The 20,829-nt window shown below is 45.5% G+C and overlaps 1 protein-coding gene across 1 annotated transcript in view; it reads left to right on the forward strand.

The window, feature by feature from the left end:
• The window catches only part of LOC146784046 (acyl-CoA dehydrogenase family member 11-like), a 502,630-nt gene that overhangs the window by 183,022 nt on the left and 298,779 nt on the right, over positions 1–20,829 (forward strand). Inside the window, exon 6 of the mRNA XM_085635447.1 lies at positions 8,839–8,981. Within this exon, the coding sequence (XP_085491573.1) occupies positions 8,839–8,981 (143 nt within the window). The remainder of the gene's footprint in view (positions 1–8,838; positions 8,982–20,829) is intronic.

Raw genomic sequence — 20,829 nt, forward strand, 5'->3', positions numbered from 1 at the left:
AAATCTTTGGGGAGATTTTGGCGCCCAAATTGAGGAGCGCTTTTGGGCAGTAGGAGCTGCATAGTTGAAGATCCTTCCCTGGTTTGGGCAGCATCAAGATAAGGGCCTCCCCATAGATGTTGTCACCATCCCAAACTCCGCGAACGAGATATATAAATTTACCAATTGTGGGATTATTTCAGACCCAAAAGTTTTATAAAACTAGGCCGTCAATCCATCCGTACCTGGTCATTTATGTGATTTTAGATTAGCTATAGCACTGCTCACTTCCTCTGTGATTATTGGCGCTCCCAGTGTGTCATTCTGCATTGCTGCCACTTTCTGGAGCTCCACCCCCACCAGGTATCGTTCTTGCTCAGTTGTTTCATAGCTCTCTGCCTGATATAGGTTTTTGAAAAATTGGCCCAAAGTGTACGCTTTATCCAGCTCCGTAGTCTCTTTATCCCCCCCCAGGTGTCCTTATGTCTCCTATGTAGTCTCTTTCCAGTTTGATCCTCACCTGTCTAGTCAGGTGTGCTCCCACCTCATTGCCTTTCTCGTAGGTAGAGTGTTTTAGTAGTAGGAGGGTTAACTCTGCCCTATTGCTATGTATAGCATTCAGTTTGCCCCTGAGGGCCATTACCTTTCTTTGTAGGCTCAAAATAGGCTGTCTCTTGTGTTCCCGTTCTCCCTCTTTCTGTTCAGTCTCCAACGCCAGTTTCTCTTGGGTCCTGCGCTTAGTAAACTCCGCATTGAGTGTGATGCACTGACCTCCAAGGACTGCTTGAAGGCATCCCAATGGGTGGCCTGGGAGGTGTCCTTGGGGTCATTTCTAAGAAAATATTCCTTAGTGGACTTGCAGTTCATCACTCAGTAAGCGATCCCTTATAAGAGCTACTGGAGAAAACCAGCTCTTGTATTTTGGGGGAGGACTATCCCAGGCCAGTGTCAATGTATATGGGGCATGATCAGACATGGTGATTGGGTGTATGGTGGTGGCCTGCAGTGCAGGGATTAGGTTCTTACTTGCTAAAATGTAGTCGGTCCTAGACTAGGACCTGTGTGTATGAGAAAAGAAAGTATAAACCCTGTCCAGTGGGTGCATCATGCACCATGTATCGATTAAGCTCAGTGAGGAGAAATCTTTTTTCAAAGCTTTAGAAAAGAAGCTTGAGTTTGCCCTTTGGGAGTGTGTGCTATCTAGGCCTGCATCCCATGATAAGTTGAAATCTCCCAGTAAGAAAATGTCTCCCTCATCGAGTCCCCGCAACCACGACAAGATCATGGATATGAATGTGGTTTGATTGATGTTGGGTGCATAGATGGAGCCAAAGGTACAAATGCCACCCTGTAGTTTCTCCTTGACCATGACTAGCCTTCCCTACTTATCTATTTTGTTTCCTTCTGGCTGGAACTTCAGAGAACTGTGTAAGAGCAGGGCAACCCCGTTGTGCATGGTCGTGGCCGATGAGCGATAGATAATAGGTTATGCCCTGTCTCTTAACCGGTGTTCCTCCACCCTTTTTTATGTGCGTTTCCTGCAGCGCGACAACATCATGCCTCAGGTCTTGGAGGTATTTCCATAAGTTTTGGCGTTTGCCGGGGAGTTACGCCCCTTCAAATTCCACATAAGTAAGGTAAGTACCATTTTTACTTAACATATGGGACACTGCGCCAACCTACATTCTATAGATTTAGCCCTTTGTTGGGGTTCCCCCCTCCTCTCCCTGTCACTAATGAACACCTTGTCAGACCCGCCCTCCCCTCCATACATGCTTCGTATGAATGAGAAAACGCTTGTGCACCCACTACCATAATAACAAAAGATTCCTAAATCAAAACATTTGGGGTCAACCTGACCCAACTTCTCACAGTATACATTAGCAAAGTACATTTACTGTGTACTTAACATGGATGTATTGGTCCATAACCGCTTATGGCGAGCTGTAGAGTGTTGTATTTAAGTCGCTTGCTCCTGGGTAGCTTTAGGAGAGGCTTTGGGTAGTTTATCCCCCCCGTTTTCCAGAAGGTTAGCTCAACCCTTACCCCCGCTTATCATTACCCAAGTTATTTGTTGGTTCCCTCGGTTCCCCTGAACGCCACCAAACCTCATGAATGTTCCTGTAAGGCCGGCCCAGGCCATCATCAACAGAACTTGGCCAAATGTTCAGGAATCACTCTATTCACTCTCTCTGCATGTCCCTCCTCCCCCATGCGGAGTCATTTCTTCTTTTGTGGCTTTGTTCTTTTCTGCTGTTGCCATTTTCCTTCTCCGCCTGTCTCCCCCGACTTTCTCCTTGTGTCACCTTCCATATTTCCATTTACCGTATATTCAGGGAGTGCCAGGCCCAGGAGTTTTTCTGCTTCGACAGAGGAGGTACAATGGTGGTGCTTATTATGTAGGGAAAAACCGATTCCAAAGGGATAGGTCCACCGGTACTTTATGTGATCTCGTCATAGCTTGTCCGTGACTGGGCGAAGCAGTTGCTGGCGCGCCAGCGTCTCCGGTGACACATCCTGATACAGAGCACACTTGAAACCTTGTAAAGATACTTCATCTTTCGATCTTGCTGCTTGAAGGATTGCCGCCCTCATCTTGTAGGAGAGTAGTTTAGCCAGGACGTCTTGTGGTCATTTGTTTCCTCCAGATAGCGGTGGGACCACCCTATCAATTTTTATCTTTATGCCTCCTGAGATGATTACCTCTCCGAATAGCCACAAGACAAAGGCTTCCAGGTCTGCCCCTTCTGCTCCTCCCTCCAAATTCCTCAGGCAAACATTATCTCTCTTGGCCCTGTTCTTGAGATCCTCACATTTCAGGATATGGACTTGTAGTTGTTTGTGGAGCCCTTTCTTGGCGTTTTCCATCCCCACCATTTTATGCCTACATTTTCGGGGGGCTGAGATAGCCCCAGGAACACGTAGGCATTGAAATTTAAATTAGCCGATCAGCTCATTTCACTTTCAGTGTAATGACGTAGGCGTGCCCCGATCGTCACTACTCTGGAAAAAAATGCCTCAGGCATAGAATTCTGTTTAAACATTTTTTTATTATTTTCATACCAACATCTCAATACAATTCCCACGAGAGCCCCAGCACCCCACCGAAGAGCGTTACATACGACATTTCAACTGTGTATACATGGGAAAGGTTACCCTTCCCGCTTGGGCTCCCCCCTCCCACTCCCTCCCGCAACCCATGTCAGTGAGCCCCCGTCTGCCTATCCTCCCCCAGATGCGGCCCCCCCTATTACTATGACTCGTGCAGGGGTATTCAAACCTATCTCTGGCAGCTTGGGCTTTCCCCCAGCTTCAGCCGCTTCGGATGCGTCCTCCCACCATCGTGACCCCCCTCATACTCCCGCTTATCGCTTCCTCCTGTCGGTCAGGTATGCTCCCTTCCCCTCCACCGTCAGACACCAGCCCCTGAAGTTCAACCACCAATGACTCCCATGCACGGGCCGTCGCTAATGCCTTGTCGTCGTTCCTCCTATGCGCTAATTGCAAACGAAGTGTGCCCTCCGCGCCTGCCCATTTCGCAAACGCTGTCCTCCACCTCGGAAAGCTAGGTCCCACCCTTGACTTCCAATGCATGGTTAGCTCCCTCTTGGCCATAATCAACCCTAAGTCATAGAACTTACTAGTAACCTTCGTACGGCGGGTGTGGGGGAACCAAAGCAACAGGCAGGCCCCCATCTCCGAAGCAATGGTGCGCTCTGTCACTTGATTCAAGCAGTCTATGACGTCCTCCCAGTAACTACCCAACTCCGCGCATGACCAAAACATATGACGAAAATCAGCCCCATCTCCCCCACAGCGCGGGCACTGAGAATGCGTGCCCCCAAAATATTGCAATATCTTAACTGGCGTCAGGTAAGCCCTGTGCACTGTAAAAAACTGAACTAGCTGAAACCGGGCATTACGCGTTCCCTTCCAGGCTCGCCGCACCAGCGTTGACCATGTCGACTCGGGGATGGGCTTCCCAAGGTCCGCTTCCCATTTAACCTTCAACGTGTCCAGGGGCAGCAAGCGCTCCATCGACAGCCTTCGATAGAGGCAGGTAATAGCCTTGGACGTCCCCGCGGCCATGACCACATGCCTCAGGCATAGAAAGGGTTCAAATGAAAATTTACAGCGGATTACTTGATAAAATTTCTGCAGCCAACTGTCAGGAAGACCATGCTATGTCTCTCACCCCGTGCCGGTCACAAATTTTGGTTCGTCCCTACAAGCTGTCTCCCCCTGCCTGGGGAGCTTCTCCTGCATTATGTATGTCTCTGTAGGGGGATAGCTACATTCGGTTCCTTGTAGGTTTGCTATTGCTGGTAGATCCCTCTCAGGTACCGGTAGTCATAGGCTCATCCTATTGTTTCTGGGGATGTCCTATACATCGTGGGTGGCCGGCATGTTCAGGTTTGGTGCCCAGGGGCACAAGGATCCCCGCTTTGGGGCCCCCATATGCCATCAGCGTCCGACGTGCGTAACCTTCCAAACCTCCTTTTGCCTCTCGGGCAGCTTCCTGGTCTCCGCTATCCCCTCTGATTCCTGTAGCACGTCGGGGCTGTCTGCCGCTCATGTGGCCACCATTTTGGAGTCAGGCGTCGGCCTCCATGTGCACCCCCGGCGGTCTTCCTCTGGACCGGGGGGGGGGGTTGGGAGGTGTTCCCCTGGGCACGCCTGCCTGCCGATTAGTCTTATTTACAGCAGAGGGATTACTTACTGACTTGCCAAGGACGTAATGGTTACATCCTTGGCACAGCAGCACCGCAGCCGAGGACGTAGAAAGGGTTAAAATGAAACTTTCCAGCACATTCATTTATTAAATTAAATGTGTATGAAGTAATTCATTTTTAAATTAGTTTTATTATTACTTTTTAAATTATAAATTATTACTATAATGTTTATATGTGTGTGTGTCGGTGTATGTGTGTATATTCTGTTTTAATATTCACTAAAAAACAAACGTTAAAGTCACATCATAGTTAGGTGTTGAATAAGAACTAACGCTAAAAAAACTAAAAATCCCTGAAATTTACCACTTATAGTATAGTGAACTATCTATAACTTGCACCTCATCATGTACATCTTATGACCTCACATATTACATCACTCTTATTATTATTATTATTATTATTAACCTTTGTGTTTGTTCAATTAATTTCTTATTTTCTTTTATCCCGTTCAAAGTTCAGCATAACACACTTTCTAAGTAAAGTTTACATTTTTTTTCCAGATTTAATGCAATTCCATTTAGCTGGTAATTTCGGTATTGGAAAGTATTTCCTATTGGAATTACATGGGAAATCACATTTTTAATAGCCCTCCCCTTCTTTTTTCTTGGCCCCCGCTTGACAGATCAGTGCAAAAACGTCTGTGAATGTCACTTGAACCCTTAGATGGTATAATAGGGTGATATTACAATTGTCATGTTTTTATATCACATCATTTGTGAATTGATTTTTGGTACTCTTTAGGAAGATTTTAATATACATTGTACAAAACTGATTGTATGTCTGTCAACATTTTGAGAAATGTGTGTTTTTATTGGGGATAATGTGCTGATATCTAAATTGTGTTTTTATGCAACAATATGTATTCTAAGTAAAATGTAAATCTAAAATAACATAGCAATGAAATTAAAATGTGCTTTTCATTTGTAGTAATTTGGCACTATCGAGTAGGTTTAACAAAGGCTATATAAAATAGAAAAGAAAGTGCTGAGAGACTTCTAGATTTACAATGTTTATTTTCACATACTGGGAAAGATTTATTCCTATATGCTTGTGGCAACGGTCAGCCTGCGGGGTGGGCTTGCCTGGTGTACTGATTTATGGTCTGAGAACAGCGTTGTCATTGTGAGCACTTTTGATGACAAGCATTGGTTAATGCATTAGGTTTCGTCTATGTAATTAATAATAAGCAGTTTTTTGTTGTAAGTTGTAGCTTGCTGAGTAGTTGTACAGTATAAGTTACCGAAAGTCTGTTAAAGTGTTATGACTTGTTCATGTACAAAAAGGCAATATATTGTGTTGGTGCTAGTTGTATAGTGCGGGTAAGTTATGGCAACATTTTGAAACCTTTAATGGCAATATTAAGAGTTTAGAGGAGTTCTGACAACTTTTGGCCCCGGTGCCACTGCACCATTGAAATCATGACTCTAGTCCCTGCAAGGTTACTGCACTTGTGACTGCTTATTTAGTAGTTAAATATAGCATTATTTGGTGTTTATAAGAATGCTGACAACTTTTGGCCCCAATGCCACTGCACCTGCAGCACCATTGAAATCATGGCCCTAGTGCCTGCTAGATAAGTGCACTTGTGACTGCCTGTTTAGTAGTACAGTTTAGCAATATTCTGCATTTAGCAGGGTCCCTAAAGCTTTTGGCCCTGGTGCCACTGCACCTGCTGTACCATTCAAATCAAGCCCAATTTAACTGCAAGATAACTGCAATTGTGTCTGCCTGTATAATAGTAAAATATAGCAATATTAGGTGTTAAGGGGAGTTCTGTAAACGTTTAGGCCCGGGGCCACTGCACCTGCTGCACCATGCAAATCATGACCCTATTGCCTGCTAGATAACTAACTGTCTTGTTTAGTAGTACAATTTAGCAATAATCTGGGTTTATTGCGGTCTCTAGAGCTTTTGGCCCCAGCGCCACTGCATCTGCTGACCATTCAAATCAAGTCCCTTTTAACTGCAAGGTAACTGCAATTGTGACTGCCTGTTTAGTAGTCAAATATAGCAATATTATGTCTTTAGAGGGGTTCTGATAACGTTTGGGCCTGGTGCTACTGCTCCTGCTCTGCTGCACCATTCAAATCATGACCCTTTTGTCTATAAGGTAACTGCACTTGCGGTTGCCTGTTTAGGAATAAAATATAGCAATAATCGGTGTTTAGTGGGGTGCCTGAAGCTTTTGGTCCTGATGCCACTGCACCTGCTGCACTTTTGAAATAATGACTCTAGCTCTTGCTAGATAACCGCACTTATGACTGCCTCTTTAGTTGTAAAATATATAAATATTAGGTGTTTGGAGGAGGTCTAATAACATTTGGGCCCTGTGCCATTGCACCTGCTGCACCATTCAAATATTGACACTGTTTCTTACAAGATAACTGCACTTATGACTGCCTGTTTAGTAGTAAAATATAGCAATATTTGGTGTTTTGTGGAGTTCTGACAACCCTTGGCCCCGGTGCCACTGCACCTGTTGCGCCATTTAAATCACTCCCCTTTTAACTGCAAGATAACTGCAGTTGTGACTGCCTCCATAGTAGTAAAATATAGCCAGCCAGTCAATATCTTTGTTTCTGCCTGAAGGGCCATCAAAGACCAGATAAATACAAAATATATAAACACAGATAAAAGAAAAAAAAATCCAACGGAATATATTCAAATAAAACCAGAATAAAATAAGTTAAAACATAGTAGCATTAGGGGGACATCTTTTTCTGTCTTAGCCTCCAGACTGCCTGTTTAGTAATCAAATATAGCAATATTATGTGTTTAGAGGAGCTCTGACAACTTTTGAGCCTGGTGCTACTGCATCTGCTGCGCCATTCAAATCATGACCCTGTTGTCTGCAAGGTAACTGCACTGTGACTGCCTGTTTAGATGTAAAATATAGCATAGCTCTTGTATATGAACTTTGTTTTTAACGTGCATTGTTTATCACAACATATAGAATTTGATCATAATGACTATATAGATTACGTTGAAAAAAATAAATCCGATAATGCCTACAAAGTGCAAAGAAATGTACTGAGGTATGAATAGGAAATGCCACAAACGTTCTAAATCTAGAGCATTTGCTATAGCTAAGTAATAAAAAGCAAGCATACTGTTAGAAGCTGTCTGCCTTTCCCATTTATTGGCTAGATGGTCCCATCTCAACTAATGCGTCTTGCTGCATATATGCTATAATGGTGTTGGGTGTAGTACCCTCCCCCCAGAAGGTGCTAAAATATTTTTTATGGTTGTTTCTTAACTTATAAAATAAATAAATAAAGGGCATTCATTTTGAAGGAAATAGTTCTGACTGGGCATTGAGTGTGAGGAATAATTTAATGTGAGGAATAATTTAATGACTGATCTGTGTCATCTAGTATTTGACATTCTAATCATTTAACAACTCCTGGAGTAAGCCTTGACCACTCCCCATCACTACCCTTGGGGTATGCAAAAAATAGACACATGGTTTCTGTTCGAGAGCTTTTGGATTCAAAGACCTTTAATATTATCACTAAGCCACAGCACCCACTACATACATTGCCCATTAACTACTGTCTTCCCTGCTACTTTGCCGAAAGGTCTCACACCTAGTGCTCAAGAGAAGTTGATCAAAGGGTTTATGTGACAGAAAAAGCCAGTTTTATTGGAAGGAAACTGTAGTGAAGAAAAGACATCCGCATAGAAGGATCTGCGTATGGATGTGCGAATGGGAATGGATTTGCTCAAGAATACAGTGGTGGAAGTACCATTTTATAAAAAAAGGTAGAGAGGAGTATCTGAAGAAAGGTCTGAGGATTATGCTAACTCAAAGGAATTCAAACAACTTTCAATAGTGTGTAGTTGGATAAGACTTACAGTGGATAGTCCATTGTTATTTTGAAAGTTTTTGGTAAAGTAATGGGTGTATCACAATGAGGATCACAAAAAATTGGTAAGTAGTGTTATTTTAATTTTCATAAAACATTTTTTGACACTTGCTCTACATTAGATAGGACCGCATTCCTTGCCACTTTCCCCAAGCACATTAAATGACTGAATGGCTTTCTTCACTTAGTATGTCCTTTCTGATGATGACAGCTCACTGGTCTCATTTCATTAATCTAAAATGTATATTCTTCATTTGCAGCTGGTGGAACCGAGACCATTGCAAGACTACAATCTGATGGCACATACCATCTTCATGGTTTTAAGTGGTTTACATCTGCAACCGACTCTGATATGACTCTGACACTAGGGCGGGTGATGAATGCCAGAGGAGAGACTCAGCCGGTAGGTGTCGGAATAACACCATTAACTGTGTGCAGTCATGTAAGGCTATCACTTTAACATGCCTTTAATGTTCCCTGCTACCTTTGCAGTAAGATCCCTAGATAGACACATTATCAATTGTTAAAAAGTGAATTCCACCCTAATTTGTCATGCATGCAAAGGGACAACTTGCACTGATTAGATGATATTGCATTCAAGTAAGGTGGACTGGGAGCCACAGTCATGACCTTCTGCTTCAGGTTCCATACTGGAATTGGGTAAGGAAGAGACAGCAAAGCAATGGTGCTTCATGGACAAAACTGTAGTAGGCGGCCAATTGTGACTGGGCGGTGCTGTGACTATGAAAAGTGCATAGACTCAAAAGAATGTATAACTCTCAGTTGACCAAGGCATTCAAGTCCACCTAGGCCAAAGTTACCTACTCCATAGGTTTCACTGGCTTTCCATCCTTCCATCACACTCTATCCCACTGGGGAATAATTCAGAATTCACCCAGCCTGGCTAGACCTATACATCGCTTTTGACAGGTAGAAATATGCAAAGAGCACAAAGGTGGGTGATCTTTTCCGAAAGTGAACCTTAAAGCTCTTTTAGTAGCTGAAAAAAGACTTTGGTTTGACAGAGATGATTAGGTACAGCCAACTTGAACATTGAGTTCTGCAACAATCAGTTAAATCTGCCACCACAAGACCACTGACTGCTTTTGAGAAATTGATTCATATTATAGAGGTCAACAAATGACTAAATTTAGGCATATTGTTAACATTCCACAAAAGTCAACTTTTTTATACAAAAGCAGAGCAAGAACTCCAGACTGACTCTGGCTGGGCGTCATTCTCAAAGGAACATCCAGGATAACTAGGACCATAACAGGCAAAGAAAGGCCCTAAAAGGTCCTTCTCTTTCGGTACTCCATCCCAGCCAAATTACATAAATAAAAACAGAAATATATGATAGGTGCTGGCATGGTTGATATACACAGTAGGCATACCCAGAGGCCACAAGGTGACACTATTTGGTTGGATACCTGGATTAGTTAAACTTTTTCACCACACTTTTAGACATGGCTACACATAGCACAGAAACGGATAAGAGCATGGCAAGCGATAGTCACCTATTGTGATAAGAGGAAGTGCCAGAAGTGTGGAGTTTTCTGCGTAAGGTATGGAACCTTGTAGTTTTTGAAAGGATAGCAGCTACTGGTCCGTCACATAGTTTTGACACTGAGTGACATCACATGCTATGCCTGTCAATTGAATTTCAATAGTTTGTTTGGGAGGGGTCGAACAAATTTCTCAGAGGAAAAGCAATTCTTGTTTATCTCTTTCTAGATCTCCGCTCAGTGACTTACTTGTGTATTGCCCACCCTTCACGGTTGAAATGAGGACTTTGCATGAGTGCTTAACCCCTTCGCTGCCAGGCCTTTTCCCCCTCCTGTGCCAGGCCTTTTTTTGGCTATTTGGGGTAGTGCGCGCTTAGGCCCCTGTAACTTTTTGACCGCATTAGGTAGCCACGCCAAATTTGCGTCCTTTTCTTCCAACATCATGGGGATTCTAAAGGTACCCAGGGTTTGTGGATTCCCCTGGAGGGGTCACAGAAAAGAGCCAAAATACAGCAAAATTTTGGTTTTTTTTGGAAAAATTGGAAAAACGGGCTGCAAATGAAAGCATCTGGGTTTTTCCCTGCAAATGTTATCAAAAAAGGGTTTGTGGGGTTGAAATCACCATTTTCCCAGCTTTTCGGGGATACTTGACTTTTGACAGAAACCCAACATTTTTTACACAGTTTTGGCATTTTTCTGGGACATAGCCTATTTTTGCAATTTTTTGTGCTTTTGACCTCCTTCCAGTTAGTGGCTGAAATGGGTACAAAAGCAATAGTGGATCCTGGAAAGCTATACATTTTCGAAAAGAAGACAACATTCTGAATTCAGCAAGGGGTCATTTGTGTAGATCCATCAAGGTTTTTTTATAGAAACAAACAGTTAAATGTAGGATAAATTGAAATTCAGTTGAAAAAAACAGCCTTTTGTGTCAACGTTTTCACCTGTAACTTCTTCTAATTATGACAGCTCTTTGAAAGCAATTTACCGTTGCATCCGCTGGACATTACTGGTTGTGGGGATATATAGGACTTGTAGGTTCACCAAGAACCCGACGAACCCAGAGCCAAAAACTGAGTAGTAACTTGCAATGGTTTTTTATTATGTACCGGGTATATAGTAATTATTCTGTTAAAAAGTGTACATGGAAAAATCGGTATGAAAGACACCTATGTATTTCTGAAATGGGAACAAAATATAGAGTTTAGAAACAGTAGATATTTGCACATTTCTGAAATTGGGAATACTCATACTAGCATGAGAATTATCAGTCATTTTTTAGAATGACTTCTTTTTTACACAATATCTTTCATTTGGAAAGCAGAAATGCATGGAAAGTCAATAGATAATAACAGTTCCTTTACAAATCTGAATTACCCTAAGTCTCCCGATAAAAATGGTACCTCACTTGTGTGGGTAGGCATAGTGCCCACGACAGGAAACGGCGCAAAACGCAACATGGTCACACCACATTTTCACAATGCAAAATTACCCTTTTTTTGCAAAGTGCCTAGCTCTAGTTTTTGAACCCTAGCTCTGCGGGCACCTTGGGAAACCTAGCAAACCTATACATTTTTGAAAACTAGACAACCAGGGGAATCCAGGATGGGGTGACTTGACTGCCTCCCACCAGGGTCTGTTACCCAGAATCCCTTGCAAACCTAAAAAATTGTCAAAAAAACCACATTTTCCACACATTTCTGTCGTGGAAAGTTCCGGAATCTGCGTGGAACCACAAATTTCCACCCACCCCGCGTTCCCCAAAGTCTTACGAGAAAAACGGTACCTCACTTGTGTGGCTCGGCCTAGTGCCCGCGACAGGAAACGGCGCAAAACGCAACCTGGTCACACCTCAATTTCGCAGGGAAAAATGACCCTTTTTTGGAAAAATGACTAGCTGTAGTTTTTGAACCCTAGCTCTGCGGGCACCTGGGGAAACCTAGCAAACCTATACATTTTTGAAAACTAGACACCCAGGGGAATCCAGGATGGGGTGACTTGACTGCCTCCCACCAGGGTCTGTTACCCAGAATCCCTTGCAAACCTAAAAAATTGGCAAAAAAAACACATTTTCCACACATTTCTGTTGTGGAAAGTTCCGGAATCTGCGTGGATCCACAAATTTCCACCCACCCCGCGTTCCCCAAAGTCTTACGAGAAAAACGGTACCTCACTTGTGTGGGTCGGCCTAGTGCCCGCGACAGGAAACGGCGCAAAACGCAACCTGGTCACACCTCAATTTCGCAGTGAAAAAAGACCCTTTTTTGGAAAAATGACTAGCTGTAGTTTTTGAACCCTAGCTCTGCGGGCACCTGGGGAAACCTAGCAAACCTATACATTTTTGAAAACTAGACACCCAGGGGAATCCAGGATGGGGTGACTTGACTGCCTCCCACCAGGGTCTGTTACCCAGAATCCCTTACAAACCTAAAAAATTGGCAAAAAAAACACATTTTCTCCACATTTCTGTCGTGGAAAGTTCCGGAATCTGCGTGGATCCACAAATTTCCACCCACCCCGCGTTCCCCAAAGTCTTACGAGAAAAACGGTACCTCACTTGTGTGGGTCGGCCTAGTGCCCGCGACAGGAAACGGCGCAAAACGCAACCTGGTCACACCTCAATTTCGCAGTGAAAAATGACCCTTTTTTGGAAAAATGACTAGCTGTAGTTTTTGAACCCTAGCTCTGCGGGCACCTGGGGAAACCTAGCAAACCTATACATTTTTGAAAACTAGACACCCAGGGGAATCCAGGATGGGGTGACTTGACTGCCTCCCACCAGGGTCTGTTACCCAGAATCCCTTGCAAACCTAAAAAAGTGGCAAAAAAAACACATTTTCCACACATTTCTGTCGTGGAAAGTTCCGGAATCTGCGTGGATCCACAAATTTCCACCCACCCCGCGTTCCCCAAAGTCTTATGAGAAAAACGGTACCTCACTTGTGTGCGTCGGCCTAGTGCCCGCGACAGGAAACGGCGCAAAACGCAACCTGGTCACACCTCAATTTCGCAGTGAAAAATGACCCTTTTTTGGAAAAATGACTAGCTGTAGTTTTTGAACCCTAGCTCTGCGGGCACCTGGGGAAACCTAGCAAACCTATACATTTTTGAAAACTAGACACCCAGGGGAATCCAGGATGGGGTGACTTGACTGCCTCCCACCAGGGTCTGTTACCCAGAATCCCTTGCAAACCTAAAAAATTGGCAAAAAAAACACATTTTCCACACATTTCTGTCGTGGAAAGTTCCGGAATCTGCGTGGATCCACAAATTTCCACCCACCCCGCGTTCCCCAAAGTCTTACGAGAAAAACGGTACCTCACTTGTGTGGATCGGCCTAGTGCCCGTGACAGGAAACGGCGCAAAACGCAACCTGGTCACACCTCAATTTCGCAGTGAAAAATGACCCTTTTTTGGAAAAATGACTAGCTGTAGTTTTTGAACCCTAGCTCTACGGGCACCTGGGGAAACCTAGCAAACCTATACATTTTTGAAAACTAGACACCCAGGGGAATCCAGGATGGGGTGACTTGACTGCCTCCCACCAGGGTCTGTTACCCAGAATCCCTTGCAAACCTAAAAAATTGGCAAAAAAAACACATTTTCCCCACATTTCTGTTGTGGAAAGTTCCGGAATCTGCGTGGATCCACAAATTTCCACCCACCCCGCGTTCCCCAAAGTCTTACGAGAAAAACTGTACCTCACTTGTGTGGATCGGCCTAGTGCCCGCGACAGGAAAAGGCGCAAAACGCAACCTGGTCACACCTCAGTTTCGCAGTGAAAAATGACCCTTTTTTGGAAAAATGACTAGCTGTAGTTTTTGAACCCTAGCTCTGCGGGCACCTGGGGAAACCTAGCAAACCTATACATTTTTGAAAACTAGACACCCAGGGGAATCCAGGATGGGGTGACTTGACTGCCTCCCACCAGGGTCTGTTACCCAGAATCCCTTGCAAACCTAAAAAATTGGCAAAAAAACCACATTTTCCCCACATTTCTGTCGTGGAAAGTTCCGGAATCTGCGTGGATCCACAAATTTCCACCCACCCCGCGTTCCCCAAAGTCTTACGAGAAAAACGGTACCTCACTTGTGTGGGTCGGCCTAGTGCCCGCGACAGGAAACGGCACAAAACGCAACCTGGTCACACCTCAATTTCGCAGTGAAAAATGACCCTTTTTTGGAAAAATGACTAGCTGTAGTTTTTGAACCCTAGCTCTGCGGGCACCTGGGGAAACCTAGCAAACCTATACATTTTTGAAAACTAGACACCCAGGGGAATCCAGGATGGGGTGACTTGACTGCCTCCCACCAGGGTCTGTTACCCAGAATCCCTTGCAAACCTAAAAAAGTGGCAAAAAAACCACATTTTCCACACATTTCTGTCGTGGAAAGTTCCGGAATCTGCGTGGATCCACAAATTTCCACCCACCCCGCGTTCCCCAAAGTCTTACGAGAAAAACGGTACCTCACTTGTGTGGGTCGGCCTAGTGCCCGCGACAGGAAACGGCGCAAAACGCAACCTGGTCACACCTCAATTTCGCAGTGAAAAATGACCCTTTTTGGGAAAAATGACTAGCTGTAGTTTTTGAACCCTAGCTCTGCGGGCACCTGGGGAAACCTAGCAAACCTATACATTTTTGAAAACTAGACACCCAGGGGAATCCAGGATGGGGTGACTTGACTGCCTCCCACCAGGGTCTGTTACCCAGAATCCCTTGCAAACCTAAAAAATTGGCAAAAAAAACACATTTTCCCCACATTTCTGTCGTGGAAAGTTCCGGAATCTGCGTGGATCCACAAATTTCCACCCACCCCGCGTTCCCCAAAGTCTTACGAGAAAAACGGTACCTCACTTGTGTGGATCGGCCTAGTGCCCGCGACAGGAAACGGCGCAAAACGCAACCTGGTCACACCTCCGTTTCGCAGTGAAAAATGACCCTTTTTTGGAAAAATGACTAGCTGTAGTTTTTGAACCCTAGCTCTGCGGGCACCTGGGGAAACCTAGCAAACCTATACATTTTTGAAAACTAGACACCCAGGGGAATCCAGGATGGGGTGACTTGACTGCCTCCCACCAGGGTCTGTTACCCAGAAACCCTTGCAAACCTAAAATATTGGCAAAAAAAACACATTTTCTCCACATTTCTGTCGTGGAAAGTTCCGGAATCTGCGTGGATCCACAAATTTCCACCCACCCCGCGTTCCCCAAAGTCTTTCGAGAAAAACGGTACCTCACTTGTGTGGGTCGGCCTCGTGCCCGCGACAGGAAACGGCGCAAAACGCAACCTGGTCACACCTCAATTTCGCAGTGAAAAATGACCCTTTTTTGGAAAAATGACTAGCTGTAGTTTTTGAACCCTAGCTCTGCGGGCACCTGGGGAAACCTAGCAAACCTATACATTTTTGAAAACTAGACACCCAGGGGAATCCAGGATGGGGTGACTTGACTGCCTCCCACCAGGGTCTGTTACCCAGAATCCCTTGCAAACCTAAAAAATTGGCAAAAAAAACACATTTTCCCCACATTTCTGTCGTGGAAAGTTCCGGAATCTGCGTGGATCCACAAATTTCCACCCACCCCGCGTTCCCCAAAGTCTTACGAGAAAAACTGTACCTCACTTGTGTGGATCGGCCTAGTGCCCGCGACAGGAAACGGCGCAAAACGCAACCTGGTCACACCTCAATTTCGCAGTGAAAAAAGACCCTTTTTTGGAAAAATGACTAGCTGTAGTTTTTGAACCCTAGCTCTGCGGGCACCTGGGGAAACCTAGCAAACCTATACATTTTTGAAAACTAGATACCCAGGGGAATCCAGGATGGGGTGACTTGACTGCCTCCCACCAGGGTCTGTTACCCAGAATCCCTTGCAAACCTAAAAAATTGGCAAAAAAACACATTTTCCCCACATTTCTGTCGTGGAAAGTTCCGGAATCTGCGTGGATCCACAAATTTCCACCCACCCCGCGTTCCCCAAAGTCTTACGAGAAAAACGGTACCTCACTTGTGTGGATCGGCCTAGTTCCCGCGAAAGCAAACGGCGCAAAACGCAACCTGGTCACACCTCAATTTCGCAGTGAAAAATGACCCTTTTTTGGAAAAATGACTAGCTGTAGTTTTTGAACCCTAGCTCTGCGGGCACCTGGGGAAACCTACCAAACCCACGCATTTCTGAAAACTAGACACCCGGCGGCTTCCAGGGAGGTATGGCTTGTGTGGATCCCCCAACGGTTCCTTACCCAGAATCCCCTGCAAACCTCAATTTTTGCTGAAAAAATCACTTTTTTCACACATTTTGGGGTGGGAAAGTAGTGGCATCACCGGGCTCACACAAATTTACCACCACCCAGCGTTCCCCCAGGTCTCCCGGTAAAAATGGTGCCTCACTTGTGTGGGAGGCCCAAGTACCCGCGGCAGGCAAGGGCCCAAAACGCAGTGAGGCGACATCAAAATGGCCTGTCGCAAAACCACCTGGTTTTGCAAGGGGGGTCACTTGGGTTTTTGGCCCGGTGCTCGGCGGCCATCTAGGGAAACCTACCAAATCCACGCATTTCTGAAAACTAGACACCCGGCGGCTTCCAGGGAGGTATGGCTTGCGTGGATCCCCCAACGTTTCCTTACCCAGAATCCCCTGCAAACCTCAATTTTTGCTGAAAAAATCACTTTTTTCACACATTTTGGGGTGGGAAAGTAGTGGCATCACCGGGCTCACACAAATTTACCACCACCCAGCGTTCCCCCAGGTCTCCCGGTAAAAATGGTGCCTCACTTGTGTGGGAGGCCCAAGTACCCGCGGCAGGCAAGGGCCCAAAACGCAGTGAGGCGACATCAAAATGGCCTGTCGCAAAACCACCTGGTTTTGCAAGGGGGGTCACTTGGGTTTTTGGCCCGGTGCTCGGCGGCCATCTAGGGAAACCTACCAAACCCACGCATTTCTGAAAACTAGACACCCGGCGGCTTCCAGGGAGGTATGGCTTGCGTGGATCCCCCAACGTTTCCTTACCCAGAATCCCCTGCAAACCTCAATTTTTGCTGAAAAAATCACTGTTTTCACACATTTTGGGGTGGGAAAGTAGTGGCATCACCGGGCTCACACAAATTTACCACCACCCAGCGTTCCCCCAGGTCTCCCGGTAAAAATGGTGCCTCACTTGTGTGGGAGGCCCAAGTACCCGCGGCAGGCAAGGGCCCAAAACGCAGTGAGGCGACATCAAAATGGCCTGTCGCAAAACCACCTGGTTTTGCAAGGGGGGTCACTTGGGTTTTTGGCCCGGTGCTCGGCGGCCATCTAGGGAAACCTACCAAACCCACGCATTTCTGAAAACTAGACACCCGGCGGCTTCCAGGGAGGTATGGCTTGCGTGGATCCCCCAACGTTTCCTTACCCAGAATCCCCTGCAAACCTCAATTTTTGCTGAAAAAATCACTGTTTTCACACATTTTGGGGTGGGAAAGTAGTGGCATCACCGGGCTCACACAAATTTACCACCACCCAGCGTTCCCCCAGGTCTCCCGGTAAAAATGGTGCCTCACTTGTGTGGGAGGCCCAAGTACCCGCGACAGGCAAGGGCACAAAACGTAGTGATGCGACATCAACATTGCCTATCCCAAATGTTGCATCACTACGTTTTGTGCCCTTGCCTGGACATTGAGGATAAAAAACCTTTTTGAAATTCACAAGAGAGACATCACCATGAACTCCCATGGGTTTACGACAATATCTACAGTCGGTGGGTTATTTTTACATGGAACATACACTTTGGCAGAGAAACCAAAAAGACAAAGAATCCTGCACAGCCACCTATTCCTCAAACACACACACATACTGGTTGGATTTGGCACGAGGGCGAGTGATGGTTCAGTATATTAAATTTTATTAACAAGAGATTTCACAAAAATGAAATGCACTGTCAATAATTCAATGGAGAAAAAACTGAACCAATGACTCGCAGCTCGTGAGCTGTAAAGCCACGGCAAGGCACCAACCGCTTTACAGGCCATTCACACATCTTTCATACGTGATACACTCAAGACCATTCACACCACCAGGCACAAAAACAACACATTACAAAATTCACAAAAGGGACAAGGTACACCCTGCTTCAGAAAGGCAAATATTACTGCACAGCCATCTAATCCTCAAGCACACACACATACTGGTTGGATTTGGCACGAGAGTGAGTGATGGTTCAGAATATACAATTGTATTAGCAAGTGATTTCACAAAAATGAAATGCACTGTTAATAATTGAAAGGGCGAGAAACTGAACCATTGACTCACAGCTCGTGAGCTGTAAAGCCACGACAAGGCACCAACCTCTTTACAGGCCATTCATACACCTTTCATACGCGTGAGACATACAAAACCATTCATACCGCCAGCCGCGGGCCCATCACATAACAAAACTCCCACCAGCACGCAGCGCCATTCAAGGGCCCATCACTTTCACACGCCCACATTCCTGACACAGCAACTACACAAGCAGATGGATTGCGTGGAGTGGCACTCAGCTAGCAGTGTGTGTAGTGACCAGCAGCAAGTCACTACTCACCCAGCCAGCCGAGCGCAAGTCCACGCACACCGCTAGCCGAGCACCAGTTCACGCACACCGCTAGCTAAACACTAGTCCACGCACACCGCTAGCTAAACACTAGTCCACGCACACCGCTAGCCAAGCACCAGTCCACACACACCGCCAGCCAAGCACCAGTCCACGCACACCGCCAGCCAAGCACCAGTCCACGCACACCGCCAGCCAAGCACCAGTCCACGCACACCGCCAGCCAAGCACCAGTCCACGCACACCGCCAGCCAAGCACCAGTCCACGCACACCGCCAGCCAAGCACCAGTCCACGCACACCGCCAGCCAAGCACCAGTCCACGCACACCGCCAGCCAAGCACCAGGCCACGCACGCCAACAGCCAAGCACCAGTCCATGCATACCGCCAGCCAAGCACCATTCCACGTACACCGCCAAAGAAGTGCCAGTCCACACACACTGCCAACACATTTAGGATTTTTTTAGACAAAAATAAAAACACAAACAAATCACAAATAGATAATAATCTACAAACACAAAATCAGAAACTAAACACATTGCACTAAAGCCAACCTTGAAACAGAATCACATTTTTCAAAGAAAACAAACCAATCAGTTAACTTTACCACTCATGATTGCTCCCAAAACTTCTTTTGGGTATGGTACGCTCTAAAACAAGCAGGGACACACAGCCCAGGTTTAGATGGACAGTCGGAGCAGTACATACGAGTCTCCTTCCGCTTATCTCTTCGCCAACAGACTCTACATCTAGTGGGAAAATCTTTTGCCGGTGTGGGAGGGATGAAATCAGGAAAGTGGCGATCTTTCAATCGAACCACATCCTCCACCACTCCAAATCTAGGAACACTTGCCTGTTCCACAACAACAAGGCTAGCTATCACAGAGTGCTGAAACTGAATAAATGTCAACTTTGACGCAGGAGAACACTCCTTGAACACAATAAAAGCATTGAACATTGCTAATTCGAAGAAATGGATGGCCAACTTCTTATACCAAACATAAGCCTTCCGAATAGCAGAGTAAGGTTCCAACCTCTGATCTACTCTGTCAACACCACCCATGTGCTTATTGTAGTCTAGAATGCACACAGGTTTGCGCACTTCAGCAACCTGACCCCAAACAGCCACAGGTGAAGTGCTCTCATTATGGATGGTAGTCAGCATGTACACATCCCTCCTGTCCACAAATTTCACAGCTAGTAGTTCATCACTACGCAAGGAACTGCACTGCCCCCTCTGAAGTTTTTTGCAAACAAGCTCTTTCGGATAAGCTTTACGGTTAGAGCGGATTGTGCCACATGCAAAAGTGTCCACTTTATACAATTCCTTAAATAATTGCACAGCAGTATAGAAGTTATCAAGGTACAAATGGTGGCCTCTGTTAAACAGTCTCCTAGCAAGATCCCACACAATTTTCTCTGCAACTCCAAAAGTGGACGGACATCCTGGGGGGTCAATAGCAGAATCTCTACCAGTGTACACACGAAAATTAAATACATATCCTGTCCTACTCTCAGACAACATATACAGCTTAATTCCATAGCGTGCCCTCTTGCTAGGAATGTACTGCCTAAAAACCAAACGGCCCTTGAACAAGACCAAAGACTCATCAATAGATATTTCTTTCCCTGGAGTATAGATCTCAGAAAATCGATCCACAAAGTGATCAAGAACGGGCCGAATCTTAAAAAGACGGTCACAGTCAGGGTGATCTCGTGGCAACGCCATTGAATTATCAACAAAATGCAGCATACGTAGCAAAAGTAAATACCGATTACGAGTCATAACTGCAGGAAATATGGCAGTTGCCAACAAGGGGCTAGTAGACCAATATGAAGCCAAGGTTGGCTTCCTTACCACACCCATCAATAAAGTCAAACCCAAAAACTTCTTAATCTCTTCCAGATATGTGGGAGTCCACCGGGTAGCTCTAAACTGGGGCCTAAGTTTGTCGCTGTTGTTCCTCAAAAACTGTTCAGCATACAAATTCGTCTGCTCAACAATCTCACCCAAAAATACATCATCCATAAACAACTGAAAAAACTGTATAGGCAAAAAGTTTTCACAATTCACTGTACACCCTGCAACACCGCTAAAGGCAGGCAACACCGGCTGCACCATGTTTGGATCAACCCAAAGTCCAACACTTCCAGTAGGAAGCCTAGCAGCCTCAGACTGTAATCCA

This window comes from Triturus cristatus, chromosome 11 (genome assembly GCF_964204655.1).
Source record: "Triturus cristatus chromosome 11, aTriCri1.1, whole genome shotgun sequence".
NCBI lineage: Eukaryota > Metazoa > Chordata > Amphibia > Caudata > Salamandridae > Triturus > Triturus cristatus.